General features: G+C 53.2%; 3 protein-coding genes and 1 long non-coding RNA gene across 8 annotated transcripts; 2 read left to right on the top strand and 2 right to left on the bottom strand.

The window, feature by feature from the left end:
- Positions 1-116: 116 nt before the first annotated feature.
- Positions 117-14,502, bottom strand: ZNF593OS (ZNF593 opposite strand). Of its 2 annotated transcripts, XM_070610629.1 has the most exons (6): positions 14,362-14,502; positions 6,998-7,065; positions 3,001-3,212; positions 1,838-1,934; positions 676-748; positions 117-394 (listed from the first exon to the last, which is right to left on the bottom strand). In XM_070610629.1, the coding sequence occupies exons 5-6, from the start codon at positions 718-720 to the stop codon at positions 248-250; spliced, it is 192 nt and encodes a 63-aa protein (XP_070466730.1). In that variant the 5' UTR covers positions 721-748; positions 1,838-1,934; positions 3,001-3,212; positions 6,998-7,065; positions 14,362-14,502; the 3' UTR covers positions 117-247. The 2 variants fall into 2 exon arrangements, with proteins under 2 accessions (XP_070466730.1, XP_070466729.1); XM_070610628.1 differs by lacking the exons at positions 1,838-1,934; positions 3,001-3,212; positions 6,998-7,065; positions 14,362-14,502 and having other exon boundaries at positions 676-856.
- On the top strand, positions 3,758-13,901 carry CNKSR1 (connector enhancer of kinase suppressor of Ras 1). 2 transcript variants are annotated; one of them, XM_070610623.1, is made up of 21 exons: positions 3,758-4,025; positions 6,550-6,707; positions 6,812-6,993; positions 7,604-7,688; positions 8,089-8,130; positions 8,212-8,316; positions 8,925-8,984; positions 9,098-9,166; positions 9,477-9,578; positions 9,660-9,730; positions 9,805-9,899; positions 10,027-10,133; positions 10,210-10,240; positions 10,634-10,806; positions 11,684-11,757; positions 11,924-11,995; positions 12,260-12,333; positions 12,479-12,540; positions 12,623-12,722; positions 12,804-12,985; positions 13,214-13,901. In XM_070610623.1, exons 1-21 carry the CDS (start codon positions 3,974-3,976, stop codon positions 13,481-13,483), a joined length of 2,166 nt encoding a protein of 721 aa, XP_070466724.1. In that variant the 5' UTR covers positions 3,758-3,973; the 3' UTR covers positions 13,484-13,901. The 2 variants fall into 2 exon arrangements, with proteins under 2 accessions (XP_070466724.1, XP_070466725.1); XM_070610624.1 differs by having other exon boundaries at positions 3,872-4,025; positions 6,812-6,997; positions 7,608-7,688.
- CATSPER4 (cation channel sperm associated 4) lies at positions 13,897-27,841 on the top strand. 3 transcript variants are annotated; one of them, XR_011537523.1, is made up of 12 exons: positions 13,897-14,168; positions 14,351-14,730; positions 14,858-14,932; positions 15,408-15,551; positions 18,854-18,955; positions 23,304-23,401; positions 23,572-23,692; positions 23,894-24,027; positions 25,134-25,308; positions 26,084-26,304; positions 26,635-26,800; positions 27,376-27,841. XR_011537523.1 is itself a non-coding variant. In XM_008529047.2 (12 exons), the coding sequence occupies exons 2-12, from the start codon at positions 14,659-14,661 to the stop codon at positions 27,427-27,429; spliced, it is 1,353 nt and encodes a 450-aa protein (XP_008527269.2). In that variant the 5' UTR covers positions 13,897-14,168; positions 14,351-14,658; the 3' UTR covers positions 27,430-27,841. The 3 variants fall into 3 exon arrangements, 2 of the variants coding, with proteins under 2 accessions (XP_008527269.2, XP_070466726.1); XM_008529047.2 differs by having other exon boundaries at positions 26,084-26,295; XM_070610625.1 differs by lacking the exon at positions 23,572-23,692 and having other exon boundaries at positions 25,073-25,308; positions 26,084-26,295.
- On the bottom strand, positions 22,914-26,759 carry LOC139081965 (uncharacterized). The gene is made up of 2 exons (XR_011537524.1): positions 26,621-26,759; positions 22,914-24,834 (listed from the first exon to the last, which is right to left on the bottom strand). It is a non-coding gene; the product is annotated as an uncharacterized lncRNA (long non-coding RNA).
- Positions 27,842-27,891: the final 50 nt, after the last annotated feature.

Genomic DNA, 27,891 nt, shown 5'->3' with positions numbered 1-27,891 from the left:
ATTCCTGTGTAAGGGGCCTAGGGTGTTTATTCCTCACTTGGCCTAGCTTTGGAACATGCATCCTTGCCTTTTCTTAGGGGTCCTGACATCTGAACTGGAGGCCCCAGACAGAGCCCAGGTGCGGGGCGGGGGGAGTAGGGTCAGGTTTATACTGTCCTGCTTCCCATGAGGGCAGGGATTGACCCCCAGAAAAGAAGTAGGCTCCTGAGATTGCAGCCCCCTCTGAGTCACCTACCCCTAGGGCCTGTTATGGGGCCTGTGGCGGCCGCTGCTGCCTCACCATCTTCCAGACAGCATAGCAGGAGCCGCCCAGCCCGAGGACAGCCAGCAGTGTAGCCACAACCCCAGCCAGTGGACTCCGGGGCTCTGCCTTTAGCTTCCCGGCCACCTGCATCTGGACGTGCAAGGAGAGTAGCACCTAAGGGGTCAGTCAAGACTTCTAGGAAGGTGGGGGGTGGGGGAAGGGGCCGAGAAAGTACAGCTGGGTGAAGGAGATACCAATGCCATTGCTGCCCCAGGGAGATTCCACCCCAATCCCTCTCGCTTCACTGCCCATCTGGGCCTTGGCCGCTCAGGCGGCAGGGAACGTGACGGCCTGGCTTTTGGGGTGTCAACCCAGCCATGGTAGGGAGATTAAGGGGTCGATGCCAAAAGCCATTGGTGAGGGGTACTTACCTGTAGCACCCGGAAGTAGCCAGGGGTCAGGCGTCGAAATTGCATGGTGGGCGTCGCTGGTCTCCCTAGCGGCCTTCGGGGTGGAAGCAGGAATGAAGACCAGTGGTGTTCATGGTACCAAGTAACGGAAATCAGCGCATAGAGGGTCCTGACCTCTCTTATGCGCTCAGAGGATGCTCACCAGCGTGTGCCCTCTCATCTGGCAGGGGGTGGGGCAACTGGACCTTTAAATCTGTCCCTCCCCCCGCCCGGCTGCCCGCACTGCCAGCCTTAGGAGCAGCTGTCAGGAGAGATCAGCATCAGGCCTGAGCAGCACCTCCCCCACCCACCGGGGAGGCCAGGCTGGGTAGGCAGGAGAGGGCCTGCCTAGAAGCTCTCAGGAGTCTCAGGCCTGGACCAGGTACTGGGAGGCCTCCCCAGCGCTGGTCCCAGCTGTATCCCCACCTCAGATGATTAGATGTTACCAATCAGCTCTCTGCAAAGGAGGGGGAGTGTGCTTTTTTCACTTGGTTTCTGTTACATCAACCACCCTTACCTTGGGGGAGGGCACATTTCACCCCTTTCCACAAGACGGAGTTCCTGCAGGGACTTCCTTACCCTCAGCTTGGGGACAATAATAAAAAGATTTGCATATACTGATTAAGAAGGCTGTCTCTGGTGTGCTAAAAAATAGTAGCTGACTGTGCTGGGCATTATTCTAAGCACTTTACGTGTATTATTTTATTTGGTATTGATTAGCTCATAAAAATGAAAAAAAAAGCGTATTTGCAGAATAGTATGTACAGTATCTGCATATTTAAAAAATGGAAAAACACCCAGAAAACTTGCCGGATGCCACCACTGGGGAATGGAACAAGGATATGCTGGGAAAAGGGCATGCCCTCCTTTCACTTAGTGACCTACTGTTGCCTTTGAAATTTTTACAGCAAATATGTAGAAAGAACTTTTGGAACTCATAAAACTACCTTTAAAATAGAAGCTGCCATTTACTGTCCCCCTACGTGGCTAGCTCTGCCAGGTGCGAGAGGCACAGAGTAAAGGCGCGGTTGTGCTTGTTAGGCCCCCGTCCTTTTAGGGCAGTAGCTGAGTACAAGTGGTGAGTTCTGGTCTGTTTCTCCTCTACAGGCTGGTGAATTCAGAGAGTGGCTGGCTGTCTTCTCACCTCTGTATCTTGTGCCAGCTCAGGGTATTTGTTTGATGAAATCAGGATGGCGGAGACAGATCTGTTTATTGGGCTTTCCCAGAGTGCCACAGGGAGGCTGTTGTAGGAAGAGGCAAAAACATTATAGGAGGCTGCAGCACGGAGGAGCGTTGGAGGGACACACACAGTGCAGTATGTGAGGACGTGAGGCAAAGGATGGAGCCAGAGAGGTGAGGGCCATGTTGCAAATTTGGAGCCTACTGGTTCACAAACAAAGGAGCAAGGCCTGCAGGGACCTGGTGAGCTGGAGTCCCCCTGAAGGAAGTAGCCTTCGATCTGCACTTGTGTTTGATGCCACGTGTGAAGGTGGGAGGGGGTCAGCAGAGCTGGCTGAATTCCAGAGAACTCAGTTTGTAGGTGAAATTATTAAATGATGACAACTAAAACACATGCACTGCGCTGGCCATCTGTGGGCCAAATTCAGAATGTGGGTCTCTGGGTTAGAGGCAAGATTGTGACAGGCTTTGAAGACTGAGTATTGGGGTGCTAGTAGAGATTCTGAATTAGGTGACCGGGTCGGAGGTGCAGGCTCTGGAAAAGTCTCCTGGGCCCCTTCTCACAGAATTAAAGCAATAATAATTCAGATCTACCCCATGTTACAGATGTCAAAATGCTTAAAGGACCTCCTCACAGCACTAAGGTCTAGGTGTTCCTCTTTTAGAGAGGAAGAAACAGGTTCAGAAAGGTGTAGGGGTTGGGCTCAGTCACACAGCAAGTGGAACTGATTCTGTCCAGTTCCAAAGTCCTGGGAGTCCCCTGGCCTGGGATGATGATGACGAAGATAAAACACTTGGTGTGTTTCAGATATTGTCCTAAGAGGAAGGCTCTTAACCTGGGCCTCAGAATTCAGGGACCCGTAAACTTGGATGGGAAAAAATATATATATATATATATTTACTTTCACTAACATCTAATGAAAATTTACCATTTCCTTTTTTATGGATTGAAGTATTAGCAGTATCTGTGGCTTTCTCACCAATAGGAATCACAGATATTTTTATATCAAATTGTAGTTATTGCAAGTACCTCAAAATATTATCTATACTCATAACTATTTCAAAATCGTGATAGTTATTAACCCACCACTACATCACACAGAGTTGCAGACACTTCTGCAACATAACTGCCTTCGATCGGGCACCTCCGTGTCCAGTAGAGAGTCAGTGACCAAATGGTGAATCCGCCTGTTCTCATGCGGTGACCCAGGCTTCTCCATTACTCGCCTGCATTTCCAATCTTCAGCTGTTTGCTGATCAATGTGTGAGAAGAGGTGATTCAAAGACCACCCCACAGTTCACTGTTCTTATTCAAGTTGCGTGACAATACACTGATGTCTCTAGAAAAGGAAAACTTAACTTTAACTTGCCAGTCTTGTTACATATTACTATATCATAAATTTTGTTTTTTAAAATATATTTTGATAATAATTGTCCCTTCTTGTAATCTTTGACATTTTGTTTTATGCTTTTAAAAGCACTATTCTGAGAAAGGGTCCATAGGTTTCACCAGACTGCCAGAAGGGTCTGTGCAAAAAAAGAAGGGCCTAAAAACCCCTGTTCTAAAGGTTTTAAAGCTACAGAGTCAAGTACTCTGCACAGCAGCCCATTTTACAGACAGGGAAACTGATGCACTGTGGGTAGGGTGAGCCCCTGGTCATACAGCTAAGAGCTGCACAGCTGGGATTTGCACCCAGCCTTCTGGCTCCCTGACCTCTGGGCTTTGCGGCTGTGCTCACTGCTCACCTTTGGGCCCCTTTGCAGGGAGCCTGAAGGTCAAGGTCTGGCCCTGAGATTTGAGGCCAGTTTGGGGCGGGATCTCAGACTGGTTCTGAGGTCACCTGGGTCACACACCAGTGGCACCACCCTCAGAGTCAGGCTGCCCAACTGCCTAGGATGCCTGAAGACCAAGGTAGGAGGCGGACCAGCGGTGGGCCAATGGCTGTCCCAGCGCCTCACCTGGCCAGCCACATGGGCCTAGGTATGCCGGTGGCTCCGCCCAGGGCCCAGCCCAGCCCCTCCCCAGGCCTGGTCTCCGGGAGCGGAAATTCCTGCGCTGGCGGGAGGAGCGGGCGTCGATCCAAGCGGGCCGATCTCGGCTATGGAGCCTGTAGCGACCTGGACCCCTGGAAAGGTGGCAGCTTGGCTGAGAGGTGGGTAGGGCTGGGGCAGAGCTGGGCTTGAGGGGTACTGGGACGGGGAGAGGAAAAGGAAAAAGGACTTGCCGAGACTGTCAGTTGGTTAGTCAGTCAACAAGTATTTATAAACCTGGTACCGTGCTAGGCAGAAAGATCGACGAAATGACTCCGGCGGGGCTGAGGACCCAGAAGGGGTCTCCCATCGCCCCAGCATCCCAAGAGGCTGCGGGGAGGCGGTGGTTGTGTAAAGAAAACAGCGGTGGGGAGGGGGCGGGGGGCCCACGCCCACTTTATCTCCTCCATCTTCCCTCCGCCCTAGGGTGCAGTGGGCTGTTATTAAACCCATTTTTCAGAAGCGGAAACTGGCGCACTGAGCCAGCAAGTGATTTGCTCAGGCTTTGCAGTAGGGCCGGCCCTGGTGTCTTTTCCCTTCTCCCCATCCTGAGGCTCCCAGTGAGAGAAGACAAGCCCCAGCCAGACTGAAGGAGTTGGCACAGCCCTACCCTAGGGGCCTCCAGGGTAGATGCTCCCCAGGCTCGGTGAGCCTAGAGGGGTGGCAAAGGCCCAGACTGCTGACAGACTCAGAGAAATGAGGACCTTCTGACAAGCAGCTGGGAGGGGGGAGGTGAGTCAGGACATCCCTCCTGGAGAGGGGAGCTGGAGTGGAGGGGGCAGCAGGAGTACACCGCCGGCAGGCTCAGGGTGACCACCCCCAGTAAAAGCAGCGATTCAGGGCTGGAGTCAGACTCCCAGGCTGGCTTCCAGGTCCAGCCCGTCCCCTCACCAGCTCTGTGACCATGGGTCTCAGTTTCCCTATCCACAATGAGAAAAGCAACTCCGAGCTTTTTTTTTTTTTTTTTTGAGGAAGATCAGTTCTGAGCTAACTGTTCCCAATCCTCTTCTTTTTGCTGAGGAAAACTGGCCCTGAGCTAACATCCGTGCCCATCTTCCTCTACTTTATATGTGGGACGCCTACCACAGCATGGCTTGCCAAGCAGTGCTGTGTCCACACCCGGGATCTGAACCGGCGAACCCCGGGCCGCCAAAGCAGAACGTGCGCACTTAACCGCTGTGCCACCGGGCCAGCCCAACTCTGAGCTCTTGAGGTGGACAAAATGAGACACTTGTGACAAGTGCCAGCATGTGTGGCTCAGTGTCAGGGTCTGTTGGGAGGGACGCAGCACAGCACTTTCACTGTAGGTGGAAAGGGAGTTGCTTGAGGGCCCGTAGCCATGGAGTGACAGGTTCATGAACTCCTAGTCCAGTGCTCTTAATGTCACACAGCGAATGAGGGAGAGCTACTGATCACACGCACATACCCCATGGAGGAACTTGGCCTGGAATGGGAGGAATTTCTTCAGAGTGAGCAAGCGAACTATTAATCTCTATTTGTATCAGTTTGCCCATCTGCAAAATGGGAATAACAGTGGTCTCTCCCTCCTAGATTTGGTGAGGATCAAACGCGTTAATATGTATGAAGCCCTTAAAATTCTGCCTAGCACATAGTAAGCATTCAATAGATATTTTTCTTGTTTTTGAGTGTCTCCCTTGTGCTGGGCATGGGCTGGCCTTAGAGATGAAGTTATTTCAGGCCCAGCCCTTGGAGAGCTCGTGAGCAAGTGGGAGAGGCGGAGGCCCAGGTGCAGGGGTTTGTGGAGGCAGAGGGTGCAGTGGGAGCAGGAGAGGCCTCCGACCTAGCCTGGGGAGTTGTGGAAGCCTTCCTGGAGGGAGTTGGATGAAAAAGGGAGTGAAGGAGCTGGAAGAGCAGTCCAGGCAGAAGGAATAGCGCATGTGAGGACCCTGAGGAAAAAGAGCCTTCCAGATGCTACAGGGAGTTAGTGCTCTGGATCTGAAGAGCTGAGTTTGGGGCCTGGGCCAAGAGAGGAGTCTGGACAGGCAGGCGGTGGCCTGATCATTCCGGGCCTTGTAGATGATGGTAAAGAGTCTGGCGATAATCATATGGTGGTTGTTGACGGACTACCATGAGCCAGGGAATGGGCCAAGTGCTTGATATGTGTCATGTCATTTAACACACAGATGATTAGAAGGTCGGTGCTTTTATTATCCCCATTTTACAGGTAAGGAAACTGAGGACAATTAAGTTACTTGCTCAAGTGCTAGCACTCCAGTCTCCCTGACTGCAAAGCCCCATGCTCTTATGCCCTGTATCGGTACTTCTCAGACTTCAGCAAGCATCAAATGCCTGCAGGATTTGTTAAAACAAACTGCTGGGCCCTTCCCCTGAATTCTGATCCAGCAGGCATGGCATGGGGCCCAGAAGTTGTATTTCTAACAAGTTCTCCAGGGAGGTTGCTGCTGCTGCAGGTCTGGGCACCATCCTTTGAGAGCCACTGCCCTATACTCTCCTACATCTCAACTCAGTAGCCTCATCTGTGAAATGGGCAGAACACAGCCCGGGTCTCAGGGTTGTCATTAGTAACAAATGGGAGGGAAAAGGGCTTTGTGGGAGTGAAGAACTGGCCAAAAAGGCCATGACATTCCCTGGCTGCCCCTGTGCCAACGCCTCCTCTCCCTCCAGGCCTCGATGATTCCCTGCAGGACTATTGCTTTGAAGATTGGGAGCTGCCTGGCAAGTACCTGCTCCAGCTCTGTCCCCGCAGCCTTGAGGCTCTAACTGTGTGGCCTCTGGTCCACCAGGAGCTCATCCTGGAAGGGGTGGAGCAGCTCCGGGCCCTGGTAAGTGAATGGTGGCCACACTGGCTGCAGCTTCCACCCCCTGGGGGTTGCTGATAGGGGGCTGGCCACTGCCAGGGAGGTGACCTGCCCCCTCTCTGGCACAGAGCTCCGGCCTACAGACAGAGAACCTGCAGAGCCTGACAGAGGGGCTGCTGGAGGGGACCCATGCCTTCCGGAGCTTAGTCCAAGGCCACCTGGGGGGCTGTGCCGAGCCCCCTGCCGATGTCCTCAGTGCAGCTGTGGACCTGGTACATGAGGCGCGTACCCTCCTCTTCTGGCTCAACAGGTACCTCAGGCTCCTCCCAGGGTCCAGGTGACGAGTGAGGGCACCCTTCTCATCCTTAGCCTTCTTCAGGGTCTGGGAGAGAAAAACAGAGCTTGGCTCTTGTTCAGATATGGCGGAGCAGGGCAAGGAGGGTAGCTGGTCTGTGCAGCTGCACTGGGATGCCTGGGTTCCCACCCCACCCCCAGCACATCATCATAACAGTCATATCAACAACACTGCATGGAGAGCTTCTCCACCCCCTTCACTGGCTGCTGCTGGTCCCACGGGTCCCAGCTCAAATGTCACCTCCTCAGGGAAGCCTTCCCTTTACACACTCTCAGAGCTCCTGACACTTCAGAGCAGTTGAAATCAAATCATTATTGATGTAATTATGTGTTTAATGTCTGTCTGCTTACTGCCTAGGACAGGGCCTGGCTTGTATTAGCTGCTTGACAAATAAGTCCTCTGCTAAGCTCCTGAGAGGTATCAATCATCTCCTTTACCCCAAAATAAAACCCATCAGAGCAGGTATTATCCCCAAGTCTCAGATGAATAGTCAGCCCCAAGTGGTCCTGTGACTTGACTGTTAAGCACAGTCCCCTAACCACTGCTCGATCCTTCCCCCTGCCAGGTACCTCTTCTCCCACTTAAATGACTTCTCGGCCTGCCAGGAGATTGGGCAGTTGTGCGGGGAGCTGGGCCAGGCCTTGCAGGAGGTAGGAGAACCAGGGGCCGGGCTTGGCCCAGGCCGCAGAGACCAAGTCAGGCTAGAGCTTTTTATAACCTGTGAATCAGCACAGGATCGGGTGTGAGGGCAGGAAGAGGCAAGGGCAGGAAGAGAGGTGGCCCAGCCACTGGGTAGGGGGCAATGGGGGCAAGGGGTCTCCTGGTTGGCAGGGGAGCTCAGGAAGCTTGACTCTCAGGAGGGAGCGGAGCAGGGGAGGGCATGTGTGGTGACTTCTGGGGGCCTGGTGTCAGGGGGACGAGACCTTGGGGCCAAATTCTTAGGCCATGGAGTTCTGGGAAGGGGGCCAGGGTACAGGAATCCCACCCTGCCGTCGGGAGAAGGCAGTACCCGGTACTCAGGGTAGGTCCCTGCTCTCTCTCTGCTTCCAGGACTGTGCAGCGGCTGAGAAGGAGAGCAAAGTCCTGAGGATTGTGAGTCTGTGGGGTGAGCAGGGAGTGGGGATGGAGGGTGGGATGGCGCTCAGGCTAGACGTCCTGCTCCCCCTCCCCCAGTGCAGCCATGTGGCTGGAATCTGCCACAACATCCTGAGCTACAGCCCCAAGGAGCTGCTGGAGCAGAGGGCCGTGCTAGAGCGAGTGCAGCTGGACAATCCTTTGGTGAGCCTTGACTTCTCATCTCTCACCTCTGACCCCCCGGCAGCCTCTCCGGGGCCCTGAAATCTGGTTCTGGGATCCCACAGACTGCTGTACTGTTATGGCTGGAAAGCCCTTTTTGTACAAATGTTAAAGGTCCAGAGGACTTTCCTGGGGTCTCACCATCATGAGACAGTGAGGAATGGAGCACCTCCTCCATTCCTGAGGGGCTGCCACTGGTATGGTCTCAGGTGACACATTCTAGCCCTGGGACACAGACCTGGCAGATTGGGGGAGATGGGAGGGGACATGAACTTTTCTGCTTTAACCTTTGCTCAGTTGGGAAGACCAGAGCCCCCAGCCCTGTGCCTGTCCCGGCCCTGTCCCTGCTCATCCCTTGGGGAGAGTTGCTGACAATCTCATACCTCAGAAGTCAGCAACCCCAGCTTCCCTCTGGCCCTTATCAGAGAGGAGTAGCAAACCCAAAGTCACACAGCAAGCTGGGCAATGCCAACTTGGGGCCAGCTCTGTTCCCAGTTCTGCCCGCCCAAGAATCCTGGTGCCCAGCAGGGGTGTGCCCACTCGCCCTGTTGCCCCCACACCCTCAGTGACTGCAGCCTCTGCCTTGGCAGGACCTGGAAATCCACACCACCACCAACTGCCTGCACTTTGTGTCTCAAGTGGGCACCCAGGTGAGGGCCCCACACCCTTTTCAGCCGCCCACCCCCAAGACCCTCTTGCCTGCCAGCCAAGCCAGCTTCAGGCCCAGGAGGGCGCACCCTCTGAGCCTCACTCCCCACACCAGGTCCCCACTGACTCCCAGCTGCAGATCCTGCCTGGAGACGAGATTGTCCAGATCAATGAGCAGGTGGTGGTGAGTGAGGAGGAGACGGACATGGTGGGAGTGAAGAGGGTGCTGAGTAGAACCCCGGGCCAGTGGGTAGGGAGGGCCCCTTGGGGAGACCAGGTTGTGGGTGCTGCCTTCTGTGAGATGAACGAGCTCACACGGGTCAGAGCAGCCTTGGTAGAGCCAAGGCAGAGGGGCTCATGGAGGCTTCCCGGAGGAGGAGGAGGTGAGGCAGAGCGGGAGGCTGAGAGAGGACTCCAAAGGCGAGAGCTCTTGGGTTGCTTCAGAGCCTCCTGCCCAGCTTGATCCAGCCCGGTGTCCCTGACCTATCCCCAAGGTGGGGTGGCCCCATAAGAATGTGGTGAGAGAGCTACTGCAGAAGTCGGCTGGAGTCACCTTAGTGCTGAAGAAGGTCCCCGTGCCGGAGACCCCCCCACAGGTACTGCCCCCCGACCCTGCCCGAACCTGCTTTCAGACCCCTGTCATCAGCTGCATCACCCTGTTTCTGGTTGTTCCCCAGACCTCTCCTCAAGCCCTGGGCTCCCCACAGCTGAGGATCTCATCGCTGGCTCTGGCCCCACTGTCTCCTAGGTAACAGGCTCTGTACTGGGTGCATCTTGGTGGGGGAGCCATGGGCTCATCTCATCTCCCTTTGCTCTCCCCAGGACCCCGTCCGAAGACGTCTTTGCCTTCAACTTGACCTCAGATCCAAGTCCTGGACCCAGCCCTGCCTGGACAGGCAGTTTCCAAGCCCCACCAGGTGGCGGGTTACCCGGGCAAAGCATGTGGGGTGCCTGGCTCTGACCCTCAGATGCTGACGCCCTCACTGACCTCTGGGCCTGGGGCTGGCCTCATGGGACCTCCTTTCTCTCCTCCCTCCCTGACAGACTCTTCCTCCCTTGACTCTGAGCCCCTGCTCATCCCCCCTGCATCCCCAGCCACACTCCTAGCAGGGGTTGCAGAGACTCCGAAGCCCTCAGAAGACCCTGACGAGGTAAGCTCAGGGCCTCAGCAAGGAGGAGTATGTGGCTCTCGACCCAGGCCTTCTCTAACCTCTGTGGTCCTTTCAGAGTCCTGTCCCTGGTCGGAAGAAATCAAAAGGTATGAGATGCATCTGACTGGTGAGGGTCCCCCAATATGAGGAGCTCTTAGAAGTCTTTAGAGTGCTGGGCAAGACCACCCCACACGCACTTCATCCACAGCCTCTCCTGGAAACAGCTCTGTTTCTGGGGTCAGACAGATCTGTGCTCCCACCCTGGGCCTCTCTCTAGCTATGTGACTTGCGCAAACAGCTCATCCTCTGATATTCCACTTCTTCATCTCTAAAATGGGAAGAATCATCGCCCTCAGAGATGATACTTGTAACAGTCTGAGCACAAAGTATGAGTTCAAAACACCGGCTTGGAGATGCTCCTGAGGGGCACGGGAGCGAGGCTGGGGGTCTGGGACGCCTTGCCAGCCCCTCACCAACTGGGCCATGCTGTGCTGCTGCAGGTGTGGCGACGCGGCTGAGCCGCCGGCGGGTGTCATGCCGGGAGCTGGGCCAGCCAGACTGCGACGGCTGGCTCCTGCTGCGCAAGGTACCCGGCGGCTTCATGGGCCCACGCTGGCGCCGCTGCTGGTTTGTGCTTAAGGGACACAAGCTCTACTGGTACCGACAGCCCCAGGTGAGACCCCGTACACAAACACAGGTAAGCAAGTGAGTCAGAGCCACGGTTCTTGTCCCTCTTCCACCATCCACTCCCATCTGTGGTCACAGGCCCTCCTGAGCCCCAGTGTTCCCATCTGTAAAATGAGGGCACTCTTCAGAGAGGAATGAGCTAAAAGGTGTGTAAAAGCAGTCTGGAAAAGGTATCAGAGGCCGTGTAGAGAGAATCAATTTTATTCTGCCCACCTTTCCTTCCTTTTCCGTCCATCCTGGTGATGGGACATTTGTTCAACTGTTTATTCATTCAACAAACATTCAGGTGCCTACTCTGTACTCAACTCCGGGCTGGGCACTGGGGATACCAGGAAGACTTGGACAGTTCTTGCTACTCCAGGCTGGTAGGGGACAGGATGAATACACACTTGTAGACAGTGTGAGCAACACGTGCTAGAATGAAGGAAAAGCCCAGGGGGTGGGTGGGAGCCCAGCAGAGGTGGCCAGTCCAGCCTGAGGAGTCACAAAGGCTTCCTGAGAAATCACTGCCTTGGGGTTAGTCAAATAGAAAAGGGAAGCAAGACGAGGAAGGGCAAGTGTTTGCAAAGTTCAGTGGTGTGAAGCAGCTTCATCTGTGTCTGTTGATGGAACAAATGCAGAGCAGGCTTCTCTTTTGTGGCTGTTTCTCTGGATATCTTTGGCTCCCCTTTCCTGGCTCAAAGGTACCCCTCGGTTACACCCTCTGCCCCGACCCCAGATTCCTGCCCTGAGCTCTGGGCACTGAGAGATTTCTGGCTAGAGAGCCCAGGAGATGCCCTCTTCCCGCCCCTGCCCTCAGGAGCCTGACCAGGCCTCGAGGCTTTTGGGGCCTCATGCTGACCTCCACACTGTGATTCCCCCAGGATGAGAAGGCTGAGGGCCTCATCAACGTCTCCAACTACAGTCTGGAAAGTGGACAGGATCAGAAGAAGAAATAGTTAAGTCCGGGAGTGTGACAGGCTAGGGGGCGGGGAGAGAAAGGGAGAGGTAAGGTGACAGGAGGGGCGGGGTGGGGGCAGCAGGTGGCTGGGATTCCCAGGCTAGCCTCTCTGCGTTCTGGATGGGCACACCCAGGCTGAGTGAGGCCCTCTGTTCCCTGGCAGTGTGTTCCAGCTCACCCATGACGTGTACAAACCCTTCATCTTCGCTGCTGATACCCTGGCGGATCTGAGCATGTGAGTGCCACCCCCCACCTCCCAGCTCCCACGTGAGTTCTTGGGAGCCTGGGCTCAGGAGCCTGGGTTCAAATCCCAGCTCTCTGATAGTGGTTTGTCAAGGCATTCACTTCTCTAAGCCTCAGTTTCATCATCTATAAAATGGGCTAATAAGAGTTCCTACCTCTCAGAGTTGCTCTGAGGATTGTTAGAAGATGATATAGGTGGAAAGTCCCTGGCAGACAGTAGATGGGAACTCTCTGAGACCCATCTGCCCCTCCACAGGTGGGTACGCCATCTCATTACCTGCATTTCCAAGTACCAGTCTCCAGGCCGGGCCCCCCTACCCCAAGAGGAAGGTGAGTGTCTCACAGAGCGGGATCTCACCTGAGCCTCTGCCTTTCCTGAGGTGGGAGCTGGGCACTCAAATGCCCTAGCCCACTCCTTGGCCTCCCAAAACCCCATGAAGCTTAGTGAGTTCCCCAACTGCTCCTGTCACCCCAGACTGCTACAGTGAGACAGAAGCAGAAGACCCTGACGACGAGGCTGGGTCCCGCTCAGCCTCGGTGAGTACGGGACTGGTGGGGGGTGAGCAGCAGAGCTTGGAGCTCAGACTGATACCCTCTTCTCCTTCCACCCTGCCTGCAGCCCAGCCTGGCCCACACTTGCAGTCCACTCCATGGAGACACATCACCTGCAGCCACCCCCACGCGGGGCAGCCCACGGACCTCCTTTGGCTCCCTGACAGGTGCTGTGCTGGGCTTGGGAGCTGTGATGGGGGGCTGCTGGCTGGGACGGTACACCTTCATCCTGCTCCCCCCTCCCACAGACAGCAGTGAAGGGGCACTGGAAGGAATGGTACGGGGGCTGAGGCAGGGTGGCGTGTCCCTCCTGGGCCGGCTACAGCCCCTCACTCATGAACAATGGCGGAGCTCTTTCATGCGGCGCAACCGAGACCCCCAGCTCAATGAGCGAGTGCACCGGGTGCGGGCGCTCCAGAGCACACTCAAGGTCAGCCAGAGGGCACTGGGCATGGCAAGGGACTGGCCCTCACCTCTGGGCTCAGCTGTGGACTGGGCCAAGTTCTGGGTTCCCAGAGCCAGGCTCTGGATCTAGAGATCAGGGCTGGACTGGGCCAGGTGCTGGGGTTCTAGGCACTGAACTCCAGAGTTAGCTCTTGGCTCAGGCTCCACCCTCTCCCCAGGTGATCATGGTCCCTTAGCCCTATTCCTCTTACAGGCAAAGCTGCAGGAGCTGCAGGCCCTGGAGGAGGTGCTAGGCGACCCCGAGCTGACTGGAGAGAAGTTCCGACAGTGGAAGGAACAGAACCAGGAGCTCTACTCAGAGGGCCTGGAGGCCTGGGGAGTGGTGCAGGCTGAGGGCAGCTCCCCAGTCCTGACCTCTGACTCCAGAGAACAGTCTTCCCACCCCCTGCCCTCTGACCCTGAGGAGCACTCCCATCTCTGCCCCCTGACCCCAGAGAGCAACCTCCAACCTCCTGACCTCTGACCCTGGCCAGTACCCTAGCTCTTGACCTCTGGTCTTGAGGACCACCTCAGTCCCCAGCCTCTGACATGTGTAGGGCAGAGCATCCCTGGATTCTGCTCAAGGTTGAAATAGTGCTAGTCCATGTCACCCCAAGCTGATCCCCTCTGCCCGCGCTGCCACCGTTTCTGCTCCTCTCTCCCTGGAGTGGGGCGAAGTGAAGTGAGCTTTGTGCCACCCTTTCCTCCCTCGCCAAGGAAGGAGCAGGAGGCTGGGCTGAAAGAAACTCTCTCCCACCCCATCCTCTGACCCGTGGGAGCACAGACCTGCCGCCCTCAGTCCCTTGGCACTTCTCCCTTCCCCAAACCAGTCTGTACAGGCATTCTTCACTTTACACAAGAGACACTTTTCAACCAAATAAAGTCAGTTTCTATAACATGAATCTACGCGTGCCTTTGATTCCCATATTAGAATCAGGAATCTGCTCCCCAGGGGGACTGGGATGAAAAGCTGTCAGATGGGAGTGAACGCTCTCGATAACCAGCCCACTGCGAGGTCCATTGGCCTGGGCCCTGCACCTGAAGCTCCACGCCTGCCAGGATGATGGATGCTGATCCATGGCTAGTGAGGGCTTCTACTCATGCACATCTCTCCCCAGCCCTTTGGAGACCAGAGGATGCTCTCCTGCCCCATGCCCAGGGGGAACAAAGTAAGAAATAGAGACCAGCCTTTCACTTTATAGATGGGTAACATACCTTGCATGGAAGGGCAGGGTGAGCAGCCCTGGAGACTGGGGTGGTGGGATGGGGCAGTCGGTAGGGTGGGTACAGGTTGTGATCTGCCAGGAGGAGGGGCTTGGGAGGAAACACCTTTCTCCTCTTCCCTCCTTAGCCTTGTCTCACCTTCAACTCCTGGACCCAGAGCAGAGACACGCTCCTGTGTCTCCATCCATGCTGCACAGGAGACGACCTGCTCCCATCAGCCTCTGACTTCTGACCCCAGCCCAGCCCTTTCCTGTCCCTAGCTTCCTCTGTGGAGTGCAGAAGGGGGTCAGTGGGAGGAGCTTTTCTTGGGATTGGAATTCCTTGGTGGAATGCAGACAGTTTAAGGTCACAGAGGCCTCTATGATATCACCACGAGAGGGAGCAAGACCGCTTGGAATGAAGTTTCTTTGAAAAGTGGTAGGAGACTGAGCAACGATGACCGAGAACCAGAAGATCTGGTGGCAGTATTGGACTGACATCACCAATATCAAGCCTTTGAATGTCATGGTAGGTGGCCCCTGCCTGGTGTCACCACTCGAGCTGAGCATCCCAGGGTGAGGGGAGGCACAGGAGGACTGTACTGGGTCTGGAGGGGCACTGGCTGCATTGCTGGACCCTCTGCTCACCCTTGCAGAGGGTCCCTCACGAGCCCTACGTACGACCAGAGGAGCAGGTGCTCATCAACCGCCGAGACATCACTCCTACGAAGGTAAGAATGAGGTGGGGCTACAGGGATCCTCGCCCCACAGTGACCCTTCTGCTGCTGTGCCCATGGGGCAACAGGCCCTCATAATCACTCTGCCCCTTCTGACTTCTAAACGTCCCCCAACAGGACCCTCCCCAGCAGTGAGCCCTGCAGTGACTCCCTGTGATATGTTACTAACCGCCTGGCAGAGCCCCCCACAGGAACCCCTATATAGTGACACTCACCAGCAGAGACTCCAAAAGTCTCCCTTGCAAAGAGCCCCACAAAGATCCCCCAGCAGTGATGGACTTTTAGTGGCCATTTAGGTAGTGACCTCTACACTGATGCCCCATTCCATGATTCCCTCTCAGGCAACTTCTCCACCCAGAGTGTCCCCCTCCTCCCAGGGATGGGACCCCCATTCACCAAGAGCAAACATCCAGGCAGAGGCCTCGTACAGTGACACCTGCCTAAAGGACGATCCCCCGCCCTCCCCTAGGATGCCTGGGACATGCAGGAGTTCATCACGCGCATGTATATCAAGCAGCTGCTCCGACACCCGGCCTTCCAGCTGCTGCTGGCCACGCTGCTGCTGGTCAACGCCATCACGATTGCGCTCCGCACCAACTCCTTCCTTGGCCAGGTGGGACATCAGCCTGACCTCTGCCCCCACTGATCGAAGTCGAGGGCCTGGGGCAAGGTACTTCCCTCTCTGGGCCTCAGGCTCCTCATCTGTCCATGATGGTTGGATTGGATGCTCTTCAAGGGCCTATCAGCTCTGACCTTCCAGGGGTCTAGAGATCATGGAAGACTTCATGGTGGAAGGGCCCAGCTTTGAGGAATGCATTGGATTTGTAGAGGACGGGCAGGAGAAAAATGGTGTGAGCAGAGGCAGGCAAATGGGCACCTCGTGGGGAAGGTATTCCATTTTACCCAGTAGTTGCTAGGCAAGAATCACACTGGGCCAGGTACTGTGTTCGGTGCCAGGTGTCCAGGTATGAACACAACAGACCAAGTTCTGTCTCAGCCAGACACAAGCATGTCATTACAAATGCCTGTGTGTCACACAGAGTACATGGGAGCTCCAAGGAGGCATTGAACCTAATCTGGGTGGTCAGGGCGGACTTCCTGGAGAAACGGACACTGAAGGTGAGAGAAAAGAATGAGTAGGAGTTGGCCAGGCACAGAGAGGTGGGGAAGAGTATTTTGGGCAGACGAACAGCATTTGAGTGAGTTCTGTATGTCCAACTTGAAGTCTAGTATGTCTTTGGTCTTATCCTTGATGTTGTCTCTTATAAGGAGTAAACTACATACATGAATTGTGCTATTTAAAATCAATATTTTAAAAACATCTGGGATGGCAGCTGATGCATTCAGAGAGGTGGTCAGCAGCCAGATCACACGGGGTCTTTAAGTTATGTTAAGGAGGATGGCCTTTATCCTATGTCATTGGAAATCCAGGGAAAGGTTTAAAGTATGGAAGTGACAAGACTGGACACATGTTTTAGAAAACTTAAACTGCATGTAAGACAGAGGCCAAGAGTAGGGGAAGAGTGGCCAGGCAGGGCCATGTTGCGCACGCTCAGGTAAAAGATGATCAGACTTGGACCAGGACGATGGCAGTGGGTGAAAAGAGGTCACATTCACTTGAAGCTCTCTAGAGTGAGATCCATAGCCTTCTTGAGTGATTCTCTTTATAGCGAACACTCAGTAATCTCTTATTGTGTCCTCCATTGTTTAATATACGTCATCATCTCACGCATGTAGAGAAAGGGAGAACAAGAAGTTACGTTTCTGGCTTGAGCAACTGTGTGGAGATGGTGCTGTTGTAGGGACATGGGGATGAAGGAGGAAGAGCAGGTTTAGGGGGATGATGAGGTCAGTTTGACTTGTGTAGTGTTTGACGTGCCCATGCAGTATCCACATAGCGATGTCAAGTGGGGAGTTGGCGGTCAAATCTGAAATGTTGCAGAGAGCTCTGAGATGGAGATGGCCCTGTGAGAGTTGCCAGCATCTAGGTGGTTGGTTGCTGAAGCTAAAGGAATGGATGAGGTTGCCTGGGGAGAGAACACTGAGTGAGAAGAGAAGAGGACCAAGACAGAACTCTGAGGAGAGCCTTCAAGTAAAGGGCGGAAAACAGAGGAGGAGATGCAAAGGAAGACTGAGGAGGCATGTCAGAGGAGTGGGAGGGAACCGAGAAGAGTGTCCCATCAAGGGAGCAGGCACAGGATCAGATGTAGCCAAGAGATGAGGCAGGATAAGGACATTGAAGCATCCTCTGGATTTTTAGAATCGGCGTTTCAGCCACCTTTGTATGAGAGGTTCGCGGTTCGCCGTAAGAGCGCTGTGGAAAGCGAGTTCTTTCTCAGTTTCCTAAAGAGCTGGAAGCAAAATGGTTTGTGGCTTGTGTCCCATTGAGGGATGGAGGCATCTCGTGACTTGACAAGAGCTGCCTCAGATGTGGTGGAGGCAGAAGCCCAATCGCCAAGGTTTGCAGAATGACTAGACTGCAGGGCACACTGCAACCCAACAATGGACCATGAAATTAGTTCAGAGTGCAGATACCAGCATTTTGATATGAAAAAAGAGTGAAATAGAAATAGTGTGTCTGTGCATATGTGTGTGTGAGAGAGAGAGGGGAGAAATAACATTATGGTATAAAATAAAATGTAAAATATATTTCTTACTATGGGTCCCAGTCAAAATGCTAAAAGCCCCGGTATAGGATATATGTCCAGGAATGTCAAACCCTAGAGGCCTGTGAATGCCAGACTGGTTTTAAACCTTACCCTGCAGGCCATAGGGAGCCATGGAAGGCTTGTGGGTGGGGAAGGCAACTCTGGTTTAGCCACAGATGCCCATGAATTGGAGAAGGCAGCAGACTATTTAGGAAGCTCTTTGAAAATAGTGAGGAGGGCCTGTTGCCTCCAGTGGCCAGCAGGGCACAGCTGAGGGGACAGATGAGGGGAAAGAAAGCTCTTTCTTATTATAAGCAGACATCCCTGGTCCAATGACAGCCCTTTGGGAATTTGGAATGAGCAGGAATCTCATAAACCTTAACTTCCCACCTGGGTTTAAGAAGCTCTGCCCAGCCTCACATAGGCTGGTGGCTGGGGTGGTGGCAAGGTGTGGGTAGCAAGAGGCCCCCATGTGTAGCAGCGAGCCTTGGGGCACTGAGTCTATTGTCCATGCAGGTGAAGAAAGGCAGGAGTCAAGGTGACTTCAGTAACTGCCAGGTTGGAGTCGGGGGGCCGAGAGATGCTAATGGGGTCACAGACTACAGCAGTGTCACAGCTTAATGGAAGCTAAGGGAGTACCATCTAGGTTAGGTGAAATTGAGTTGGGTTTTGGGCAGATTCAAGTCATTCATCTGTCAATCCATCCACCCAAAGTCCATGTCCTGGAGTCATGAATGGGGAGATACCCAGGGGTTTGGTCAGGCCTGACCAGGGGGATTCAGAGAGCTGGAGCAGCAGGAGTGGTTGGGACCCTCAGAGAAGACAGGCTGCAGCTTGGTGTCCTCCATCTCAGGGGCCACGGCTTTTCCTCCCAGTCCTGGAGCTTGTTCTACCCCTCCCCCACCTCCTTTTTCCAAATATCCTTATTCTAGAGGTTAGGAGCCAAGGTTTGTAGTCAGACAACAGTCTTTATCAACTAACTGTCTGACTGTGGGCACCCCTCTGATTCTTCATCTGTAAAATAGGAGTAAAACCTACTTTGTAGGACAGTGGTGATGGCAGGATGAAATGGTGCGTGTGTGGTGTTAGCCCAGTGCCTGGCATGTACATGGCAGGTGTGCTCTAAGGGAGCGACAGAGATGCTGAAGATGAAGAACAGCGGGAATACGGGCCTTCCCTCCCCGGCAGACATCCTCTCTCCCTGGTCTCGCCCGGGCCCTGCTCCACTGACCTCTCTGTCCCTCTCTTTTCTCTGTCTTCCATGTAGAAACACTATGAGTTGTTCTCTACCATAGATGACATTGTGCTGACCATCCTTATCTGTGAGCTGTTCCTCGGCTGGTTAAATGGCTTCTGGATTTTCTGGAAGGTGAGATCTTGGGCCCTCCCCACCACGGCCCCTACTCCTCCTTAGGGACTGCACCCCATCCAGTCCCCGCCCTTGTGCTCTTGGCCTTGCAAACTGAGGGGTTTGTGTGTGCACGTGTGTGTGCGCATGCGTAGAGATAGAGACTGACTACTTCTGAGATGTCTGTGATGCAACAGAACGTAACTGGTACTCGAAGTGCAGCCTCCCTGGTTCCAGTTCCTGCTCCAGCCTTCCCCACTTCTGTGATCTTGGGAAAACCTTGATTTCTTTATCTGAAAAATGGGATTGAGAGTATCTACCTTAATTTATTGGGTTCAAGAGCAGGGGGTCTACAAATTTTTTCTGTAAAGGGCCAGAATATTATTTTAAGCTTTGTGGGCCATACAGTCTCCGTTGCAAACACTCACCTCCGCTGTGGGAGCACAAAAGCAGCTGTAGATAGCACACAGACGAATGAGCATGGCTGTGTTCCAAATAAACTGTATTCATGGACATTGAAATTTGAACCTCATGTAATTTTCACGTCACAAAAATATTCTTCTTTTGATTTATTCCCTACAATCTTTTTTTTTTAGATTGGCACCTGAGCTAACATCTTTTTTTCTTCTTCTTCTCCCCAAAGCCCCAAGCCCCTCCCCCCGCCCCCATCCTGTGCATAGTTGTACCTTCTAGTTGTAGGTCCTTCTGGCTCTGCTGTGGGGGACGCAGCCTCAGCATGGCTCAATGAACAGCACTAGGTCTGCCCAGGATCTGAACCTGCAAAACTCTGGGACGCTGAAGCAGAGCGCATGAACTTAACCACTCGACCACCGGGCCAGCCCCCTACAACCTTATAAAAATATAAAAATCATTCCTAGTCTGAGGGTCCTACAAAAAAAAAGGGCTGCTGGCCAGATCTGGCCCCCAGGCTGTAGTGTGCTGACCCCTGTTCTGGAGAGTATCAAAGAGTTGTTTGGGTGGGAATGGGTCTTAAAGTTACATTAAATGAGACAAAGACTAAAACTCTTTGTTTGAATAGGACTTCTGGAGTCAAGGGATTTATTTTGTACAAGAAGAGGCTTTGAAAAAAAAAAAAATGTATTAAAAAAAACCTGGGCCGGCGCGGTGGCACAGCGGTTGAGTGCACACGTTCCACTTCAGTGGCCCGGGGTTTACCAGTTTGGATCCCGGATGCAGACATGGCACTGCTTGGCAAGCCATGCTGTGGTAGGCGTCCCACATAGAAAGTAGAGGAAGATGGGCACGGATGTTAGCTCAGGGCAAGTCTTCCTCAGCAAAAAGAGGAGGATTGGTAGCAGATGTTAGCTCAGGGCTAATCTTCCTCAAAAACAAACAACAAGAACCACAACAAACCTTCATAAAAACAAAGTATTATTTAAATACCATTACCAGGACAACCGATTAGAGTTACAAGCTTTCCAGGGGTTACAGGTTTCACTTCATAGAACAAAGAATGTAGAACCTAGAACAAAAATTCTGAGATCTGGATGTCTTAAAAACTGCTTTGTGCAGACAACACTTGCAAGGATGTTTATTAACAAATTAGACTGGGATGGTGCATATTTACATGTCTCTACACTCAAGAAGAAAGTAGGTACCATGATTTTTATGAACATTTCAATATACCACTTTATCAGAACTAGCTCCAGGATGCCAGCAGACATCTGTTCCCTAAGAAGGAACATTCCTCCTTCATATCTTCCTGAGATTCCTTTCAGCAGCAGTTAGAAGGGCCTGCATTTTCAAGGGACCTGCACTTTCAAGGTTAAGCCCCAGAGTTCCTTTAGCACAACAGAACTGAAGCAAGCCTAAGAATCTCGTGTTCCTCCAAGGCACTCTGCTTGTCCGCTAAACCAGGGTTTCTCAACCTTAACACTTGACATTTTGGCCTGGATAATCTTTTGTTGTGGGGGACTGTCCTTCGAATTGTAGGATGTTTAGCAGCATTCCTGGCCTCTACCCACTAGATTCCATTAGGACCTTCATAGTTGTGACAACCAAGAGTGTCCCCAGACATTGCCAAATGTCCCCTGGAGGGCAAAATTACCCCTGGCTGAGCACTAATGTCCCAAAACCTAACCTTCATGTGGGGCCAGGCTCCCAAGGCCAAAAGCCGGGGCTTATTACAGGCTGCTTCTGCCTCCTCCTCCCCCACCCCCATCCCTTCCCCAGTCCTGGGGCACAAAGCCTGCTCTTTGTTGAATGGATGTGGGGGAGGGGAGGGGACGGAAAGGGAAAATGCTGAGAAGGGAGGAAAGTCTGTAAATTAATACCTTAAATATTACCCAGCCACACAGAGATCCCCGAAGTTTTGTGCTCAGCTCTCCCTTTTCTACTGCCCTCACGTGGCTCCACCCTCCTCCTCATCTCCACAGCCTATTTATCACTATTTCACCACCTAAATATTTCTCAAATTTCTTGCCGCCTCTGCATCTCTGCCACCCCTGTTCTAGCTCTTGCTGTGTCTTCTCTCACCAGGATGTTTATATGGCTTCCTGTGTCCCCCACCTGCCATCAAAGTAACCTTCCCCAGGCACAAGACAATGCATCCTTAAAAAACTCCAGTGGCTCCCTGTTGTTTATAGGATTAGGTCTAAATGCCTTATTGTGCTTAACTAAGGCCTTCCATGATGTGATCCTTGCTTATTTTTGCAGCCTCATCACTCCTGGCCTTACCCTTTGTGTTCCAGCTACACCAAACAGCTTGTAGTTGCATTCACATTCACACACACACACACACACACACACACACACGCACGCACGCACGCACTGCTGTTCTCACCTCTATACCCTCGACCATGCTGACCCCTAGTCTACTCTAGCTGCCTGCCACTTATTCACTTGCTTTAGTTCTCTTTACAGCTTAAGACTCATTCAGATGTCTTCTCTTCCAGGAAGTCTTCCTGTCTCTCCCGGGCTCCGTTAGGTGTTGCTCTGTGTCTCCCTAATACTGCGTGCTTCTCTCTCTCATGTGCAGTTAAAGTTCACTGTTTATCCACCTCCCTCAAAATAGTCTGTGAGCCCAGCAGGGCAGAAATCCTGTATCCTCAGGATCCAGTTCAGGATCTGGCATACAGTAGGAGCTTAGTACTGGATGGATAGAGAGACGGATCTGCAGACAGGCAGACTCATATCCCCGTGTGTACGTGTAGACAGACTCTCTGAATTGGGACACCAGGAGGGCTTGTGTTTATTGGACTGCCCAACAAATTTAAGAACACTTTTTCCATTAAAAAGTTTTCTTTTTTAAGTATTTAATTGCAGGTACATATTGGTCACAACTATATTGAAACGTACACACAGAATTCTTGCTTCCACTCCTGTCGCCTTCATCCCTTCCCCTCCCCCTACTCTCTCTAGGTAATCTTTGTGTATTTATAGTCTCTTGTTTATCCTCCTAGCGTTTATTTTGCAATCATAAGCAAATATGTATATATTTTTAGTCCTCCCTTCCTAACAGTGGCTTCCTACAACCACTGTTCTGCACTTTGCTTTTGTCACTTAATGGATGCTGGCAACCTTTCTATGTCGCTGCATGGAGGTCTTTCTCATTTTCCTTTTTAAGGCTACACAATACTCTATTGAATGAATGTGCCGTAGTTTATTCAACCAGTGTCCAATTGCTCCACACTTGGTTGCTTTCAACCTTAAACAAATGTCATTTTGTACTTGCACCAGAGTTTCTGTGGGTCAGATTTCTAGAAGTAGGCTCACTGGTCAAAAAGTCAATGCATCTATTGTTTCTTAGATAGAGTAAATTCCCCTCTTTAGTGGTTATGCTTGAATTTATCATACATGTGAGCTTCCTTCCCCTATCCTAACTCCTATATGAGTCTGTCTTATTGGACAAAGGGCCTGTAAAAATTTGCCTGTCTCTCTCTCTCGTACAGTATGAGCTTGTTCACCTCTGAGCTGGCTACTTAAGCAGCGTTCCTTAATGTTTTCATTAGTATTTTCATTTTATTATTATTTGTAGTGTGTATCACACAAAGGCTGGAGCATCCAAACACTCTCAGACCACCTAACTGTAGGGCAAGGCCATTATCAGCAGTGCAGTAGCCAAGGTGGGCCCCGGCTTAGGAACTAGCTGAGTATATGTGAGAGTCTCTGCTGTGTGCCTCCGAGACTGCACTTGGCTGTTGACACATGTATGAGAGAGCGAGTGCATGTGTGTTTGGTGGCATGTTTAGGCGGGCAGCAGGATGAGTAACAGCAGGGGATGGCAGATGACTGGCCGTGCTCTGAGAGGAATATTGAGCCCCCATCCCTGGGGTGTGGGGAGGGCAGACCCAGGATGTTCCCGTGGGCTGGGCCTGACAGACCCTGCTGGGGCTGGCCCACCCCCCAGGACGGCTGGAACATCCTCAACTTCATTATCATCTTTATCTTGCTCGTGGGGTTCTTCATTAATAAACTCAGTGTCATCGCTATCACCTACACCCTCAGGTGAGCTGGGGACTCTGGAGAAAAGAGGGGGACCTGTCTGGACCCTGGGAAAGAGATGGAGGGATTGTTACTGGGTGGGGATCAGCTCTGCCTATCTGGGCAGGTGAGGGGGCAGTGAGGAGGAGGATCTGGGAAGGGCTGAGGGGCACCCCTGAGAGGCTCTGCCACAGGGTGCTTCGTCTGGTGCATGTGTGCATGGCGGTGGAGCCTCTGGCCCGGATCATCCGCGTCATCCTGCAGTCGGTACCCGACATGGCCAATATCATGGCTCTCATCCTCTTCTTCATGCTGGTCAGTGCCCCCCCCACCCTCACAGGCCCCTTCCCTGAACAGGCCCCTGGGTGACTGGGGATACAAGAGTGTCTGGAGAAGAGAAGCCTATGGGCCTGAATCCCTGTGATTCCCTTGGCAGCATTCATTTGCGTGGTATTTGCATGTCCTGTCTCCAAGGCCCTTGCGTGAAGTCCGGGTGGTCTTCGGTCTCTCTGGCAGGTCTTCTCTGTGTTTGGGGTCACTCTCTTTGGTGCTTTCGTGCCTATGCATTTCCAGAACATGCAGGTTGCCCTGTACACCCTCTTCATCTGCATCACCCAGGATGGCTGGGTGGACATCTACAATAACTTTCAGTGAGTGCCTGTGGGACTTCCAGGCCCCCAGACTGGCCCAGCCCAGCAGGGCAGCGGCTTGGGTTCCCACGGGGCAAGACACTGACTGGGGAGGGAGAAGGGCTCTCAGCAGGAGTTCGGCTCCAGGGCTTGGGATGAGGATGGCTCAGCAGGAGGGGGGTGCCCGGGGCTTTAAACTGGGGGAGAAGGAGACCTCTGGGGCTGGGGGCCTCTGGGTTTGTGGTCTGCTTGAAGCCTTGTCCTCCTTGAAACTCCACTCTTCAAAGTCCACCCCCCCACCCCCCGCAGGCCTGTTCATGATTTCTCCCATCATGCTAAACAGCTGGGTAATGAGGCCTTGGGCAAGGGAGCCGGTCTGCAGTTGCACCTGGGTTCCAGGGCAACCTCCCAGCCCACACTGGAGCTCACCAAACTGCCTGGACTCCTGGGAACTTAGGGTCTCATTTAATTCATTCTTAGACCCACTGCCCAAGGTCATTTTTTACCTCTTTCCCATTAAGTCTAAAGCCTATTTGTTTCTAGTCCATTCCAGGGAGTGGATCCCCCTGACTGATTATTTTTAATCCCCTTCATGTGAGAGTAGAGAGATTTCTTTTTATTCCCTTCATGCCAGATGGTAAAGGGCTTCTGCAGTCATTATCCATCATGATGTAGGCAGTGGAAAAATCATAAAGTGTGCAATAAAGGTGGGCTGCGCTTTCAAGTCTGCTCCACTACACTAGCCATGCAACCTTGGGCAAGTTACTTCATCTCTCTTCCGAGCCTCACAACTAGAATATACAACTATGTACTCAGGGCGAATCTTTCCTAGCAAAAAAAGAGAAAAACATGAATAAAGAGTATCACCAATAGATTAAACTTCATAATGCTGATGTACAAATCCCCACCTTGAGGGCTGGCTTGAGGACTGCCACTGCTGGCAGTACAGCAGGTGGTCAGGAAAGAGCAGCTGCTGTGACAGTTAGGAGTTAGGTATTAGATCTGCACAACAGCAGGGAAGAGCAGAAGTCCCAGTAGGCCTTGAGATAATTTCCCCATTTCATAGATGAGGAAACTGAGGCCCAAAGGGCCAGGGAGGTGATGGGACCCCTGCCTGCCATCTCCAGGATGGAGACGAGGGAGTACGCAATGGAGATTGGGGGTGCCATCTACTTTGCCATCTTCATCACAATTGGTGCCTTCATTGGTGTCAACCTCTTGGTTGTCGTGGTGACCACCAATCTGGAGCAAATGATGAAGGCAGGAGAGGTGGGCCAACAGCATCAAGTAACTTTCAGTAAGGTGAGTGGGATGGGGAGGGCAGAAGGGAGGAGAGGGAGTGTGTGCATGAGTGCTGACTTGAGCATATGTGTATGTGTGTGTGTGCTTGCACACTCAAGGGCCTGGAGAAAGCCAAGCCTGAGACCGGGAGGCAGCATCCCCCACCTTGAGTGCCAACTCACCAATTGGAGCTTCTGAGGGAGGGTGGATTTCCTAGATGTCTTGTTTCTATGGCAACTCAAAGCTGAGCAGCTGGGTGACCATAGGGCATGTAACCTATCGAAGCCTCAATTTCTTCTTCCGTAAAATGAGAATAATAATAGCACTTACCTCAAGGGCTATTATGAGAATTACACGGGTAAATGAACCATCCTGGCACATACTAAGAACAACAAATGTTAGCTACAGTACCATTCATTGGGGGTAGAACTTCCAAAAGGGTAGGGGTGGGGCGGGAGGAGTACTTCCCAAAGTGTTGAGGGCTGTGGGCTGTGACTTGAGAGTAGACAGAGCTTTAGAAGCTTGCTGGATAGGAGTTATCAGGAGTGAAATGAGGGGAGGAGGGGCTGAGTTTTGAAAAGGACTGAGAATTTCCAAAGAGGTGGGAGAAGGGCTTGTGCATTTGAAGTTGAGCTCCCACAGCAAGGTAGAGAGGCTAAGATTGGTTGGAGTTAAATGAGGGGCATTAGAACCCCGGTGTCCTAAGACATTCATCCTCCCTGAAGCCAAGCAGGAAGCGGCTGGAGGAGGGGTGCCGGCTGAGCTGTCCATCCCCTCTCTGTGTCCCCATTCCCAGACAGGCGACGAGGAGAAGGACGGGAATAACGAGCTGCCACTGGTGCACTGTGTGGTCGCCCGTTTGGAAATGTCTGGCCTCCCCCAGGAGCCGCTTATGGGGGGCCCCCTGCCGAACCTCTCGGAAAACACATGTGATAACTTTTGCTTGGTGCTCGAGGCAATACAGGAGAACTTGATGCAGTACAAGGAGATCCGAGAGGAGCTCAACACGTAGGGCGGGTACTGGGGGTACCGCCGAGTCCCGTGAGTCAGGGCTGAGCGGAGCCTCAGATTCTTCTGGCCTCACACCCTCACCATTTTATAATGCGGGGCCCAGACAGGTTAAGTGACTCGCTCAAGGTCCCCCAGCCTGTTGGTGGAGGAGCTGGAATCCAGACCTCCAGGGTCTTCCCATCTCACACTACGGAGCGCACAGCTCAGCCTGGGTCTCTAGTACAGTCAAGCGGGAGGGTGAAGAGGGGCGGACAGCAGGGAAGAGGTGGGAGGGCTACCCCATTCCCCTCCCCCTGTGCCCCGTCCCCTGGAACGCACTCACCCCTCCGCCTTCAGGATAGTGGACGAAGTACGCTCCATCCGCTTCAACCAGGAGCAGGAGGAGGAGCTGCTGCAAAAGCACTTGTCGCTGAGCCTGTCCATGGACAGCGGGTCCTCCCTGGACATCCGTGAAGTGACTTTCCAGCAAGACTTGATCACCGCACTCGTCACCAGGGAAAAGGTGCAGCTTCCGTCTCCTACCCAATCAGTGCTCACTCCGCCACCCAGCCTACCCCTAGATTCCCACGCACCCCAGCGGTCGCCGCCAATGCGGTTAGGTTCCACCATTTCCTTCTCCGAGAGGCCCCGCCCCCTCCTGTCAGGTTCCGCCCATTGAGTCGCTTCTGTTTCTGGCTCTCTCAAACCTACGCTTTCTCAGTGTGGGGTGAGCCAGCTCAGTTCCTGTTTAGTGGCAGATACTTAGGCTCACTGGTGGCAGAAGACCCCTGGGTCCTGTCTAGGGTGCATAAGAGCAGCCTCCTCCTGAGGGAGGAAGCTTCTAAGGAGAAAAATGGACGCTCACATTCGTGTCTGCTTCCCACACCATCTGACCGGAGTAGAATGACCCGGAGCCTTGTGAATGTCCACAGCCTGGGCTCCCAAACTCTGGAGGATACTATGCAGACTAAAGTTAGACATATGAAGGTCTTCCCTGAGAGGCCTGGATAGGCAGCTGTTGAAGCTGGAGGAGGGCAGTAAGGGAGAGTCTGCCATGTCAGGGTAGGCGGATTGACAAGAAGACCTCTTGGTTTGCAGGTTCAGGAATCCAACACAAACGTACTCCTTAACAAACACAAGGCCAGCCGCTGAAAGGGCAGGATGGGAGCCAAGGGACCTGTGCACACACACGCAGCCGCTGCATCTTCCTGCATCCCTAGCATGACTTGGCACAGCCTGGCCTGAGCCTGTCCTCTCCCTTATGCCTGGGCAGATGCCTGGGGCTGTGAAGGGGAAGGCCTCTCTAGGGCTTGTGCCTGCAAGGTCCAGAAGAGCCAGGATGGAGAAGGATGCTGGATGAGTGTGGGAGCCCTGCAGCAAGGATGAGCACAGAAGTGGGGTACTGGCCAAGGCAGCGAGGATTTGTCCTAAGGATGGGCATTCCTGGCCTCCTGCTCTAGGCCAGAGCTAGAAGGGGCCTAAGTGGGCCCAAGCACCAAGAGGAGAAAGGTGAGGCCAGTGGGGCCGGGCATCTGTGTGTTGATAATAAAGTTTTGTGTTGAGATCAATGTGTCTGACTGGTGCATCTCCAGACCCTTGGGGCAACCTTGCCCC

The sequence above is a fragment of the Equus przewalskii genome, chromosome 2 (genome assembly GCF_037783145.1).
Source record: "Equus przewalskii isolate Varuska chromosome 2, EquPr2, whole genome shotgun sequence".
In the NCBI taxonomy this organism is placed as follows: Eukaryota; Metazoa; Chordata; class Mammalia; order Perissodactyla; family Equidae; genus Equus; species Equus przewalskii.
This window is presented reverse-complemented; position numbering and strand designations above follow the sequence as displayed.

Bases quoted from the DNA above. Each gene is read 5' to 3' on its own strand.
- ZNF593OS (XM_070610629.1), bottom strand. From the start codon at position 720: ATGCAATTTCGACGCCTGACCCCTGGCTACTTCCGGGTGCTACAG. The intron at 395-675 runs GTAAGTACCCCT...TTGCACGTCCAG, and splicing joins GCTACTTCCGGGTGCTACAG to ATGCAGGTGGCCGGGAAGCT.
- CNKSR1 (XM_070610623.1), top strand. From the start codon at position 3,974: ATGGAGCCTGTAGCGACCTGGACCCCTGGAAAGGTGGCAGCTTGGCTG. The intron at 6,708-6,811 runs GTAAGTGAATGG...TCTCTGGCACAG, and splicing joins TGGAGCAGCTCCGGGCCCTG to AGCTCCGGCCTACAGACAGA. The intron at 6,994-7,603 runs GTACCTCAGGCT...TCCCCCTGCCAG, and splicing joins CTCCTCTTCTGGCTCAACAG to GTACCTCTTCTCCCACTTAA.
- CATSPER4 (XM_008529047.2), top strand. From the start codon at position 14,659: ATGACCGAGAACCAGAAGATCTGGTGGCAGTATTGGACTGACATCACC. The intron at 14,933-15,407 runs GTAAGAATGAGG...GCCCTCCCCTAG, and splicing joins GAGACATCACTCCTACGAAG to GATGCCTGGGACATGCAGGA. The intron at 26,296-26,634 runs GTAGGGCGGGTA...CTCCGCCTTCAG, and splicing joins ATCCGAGAGGAGCTCAACAC to GATAGTGGACGAAGTACGCT.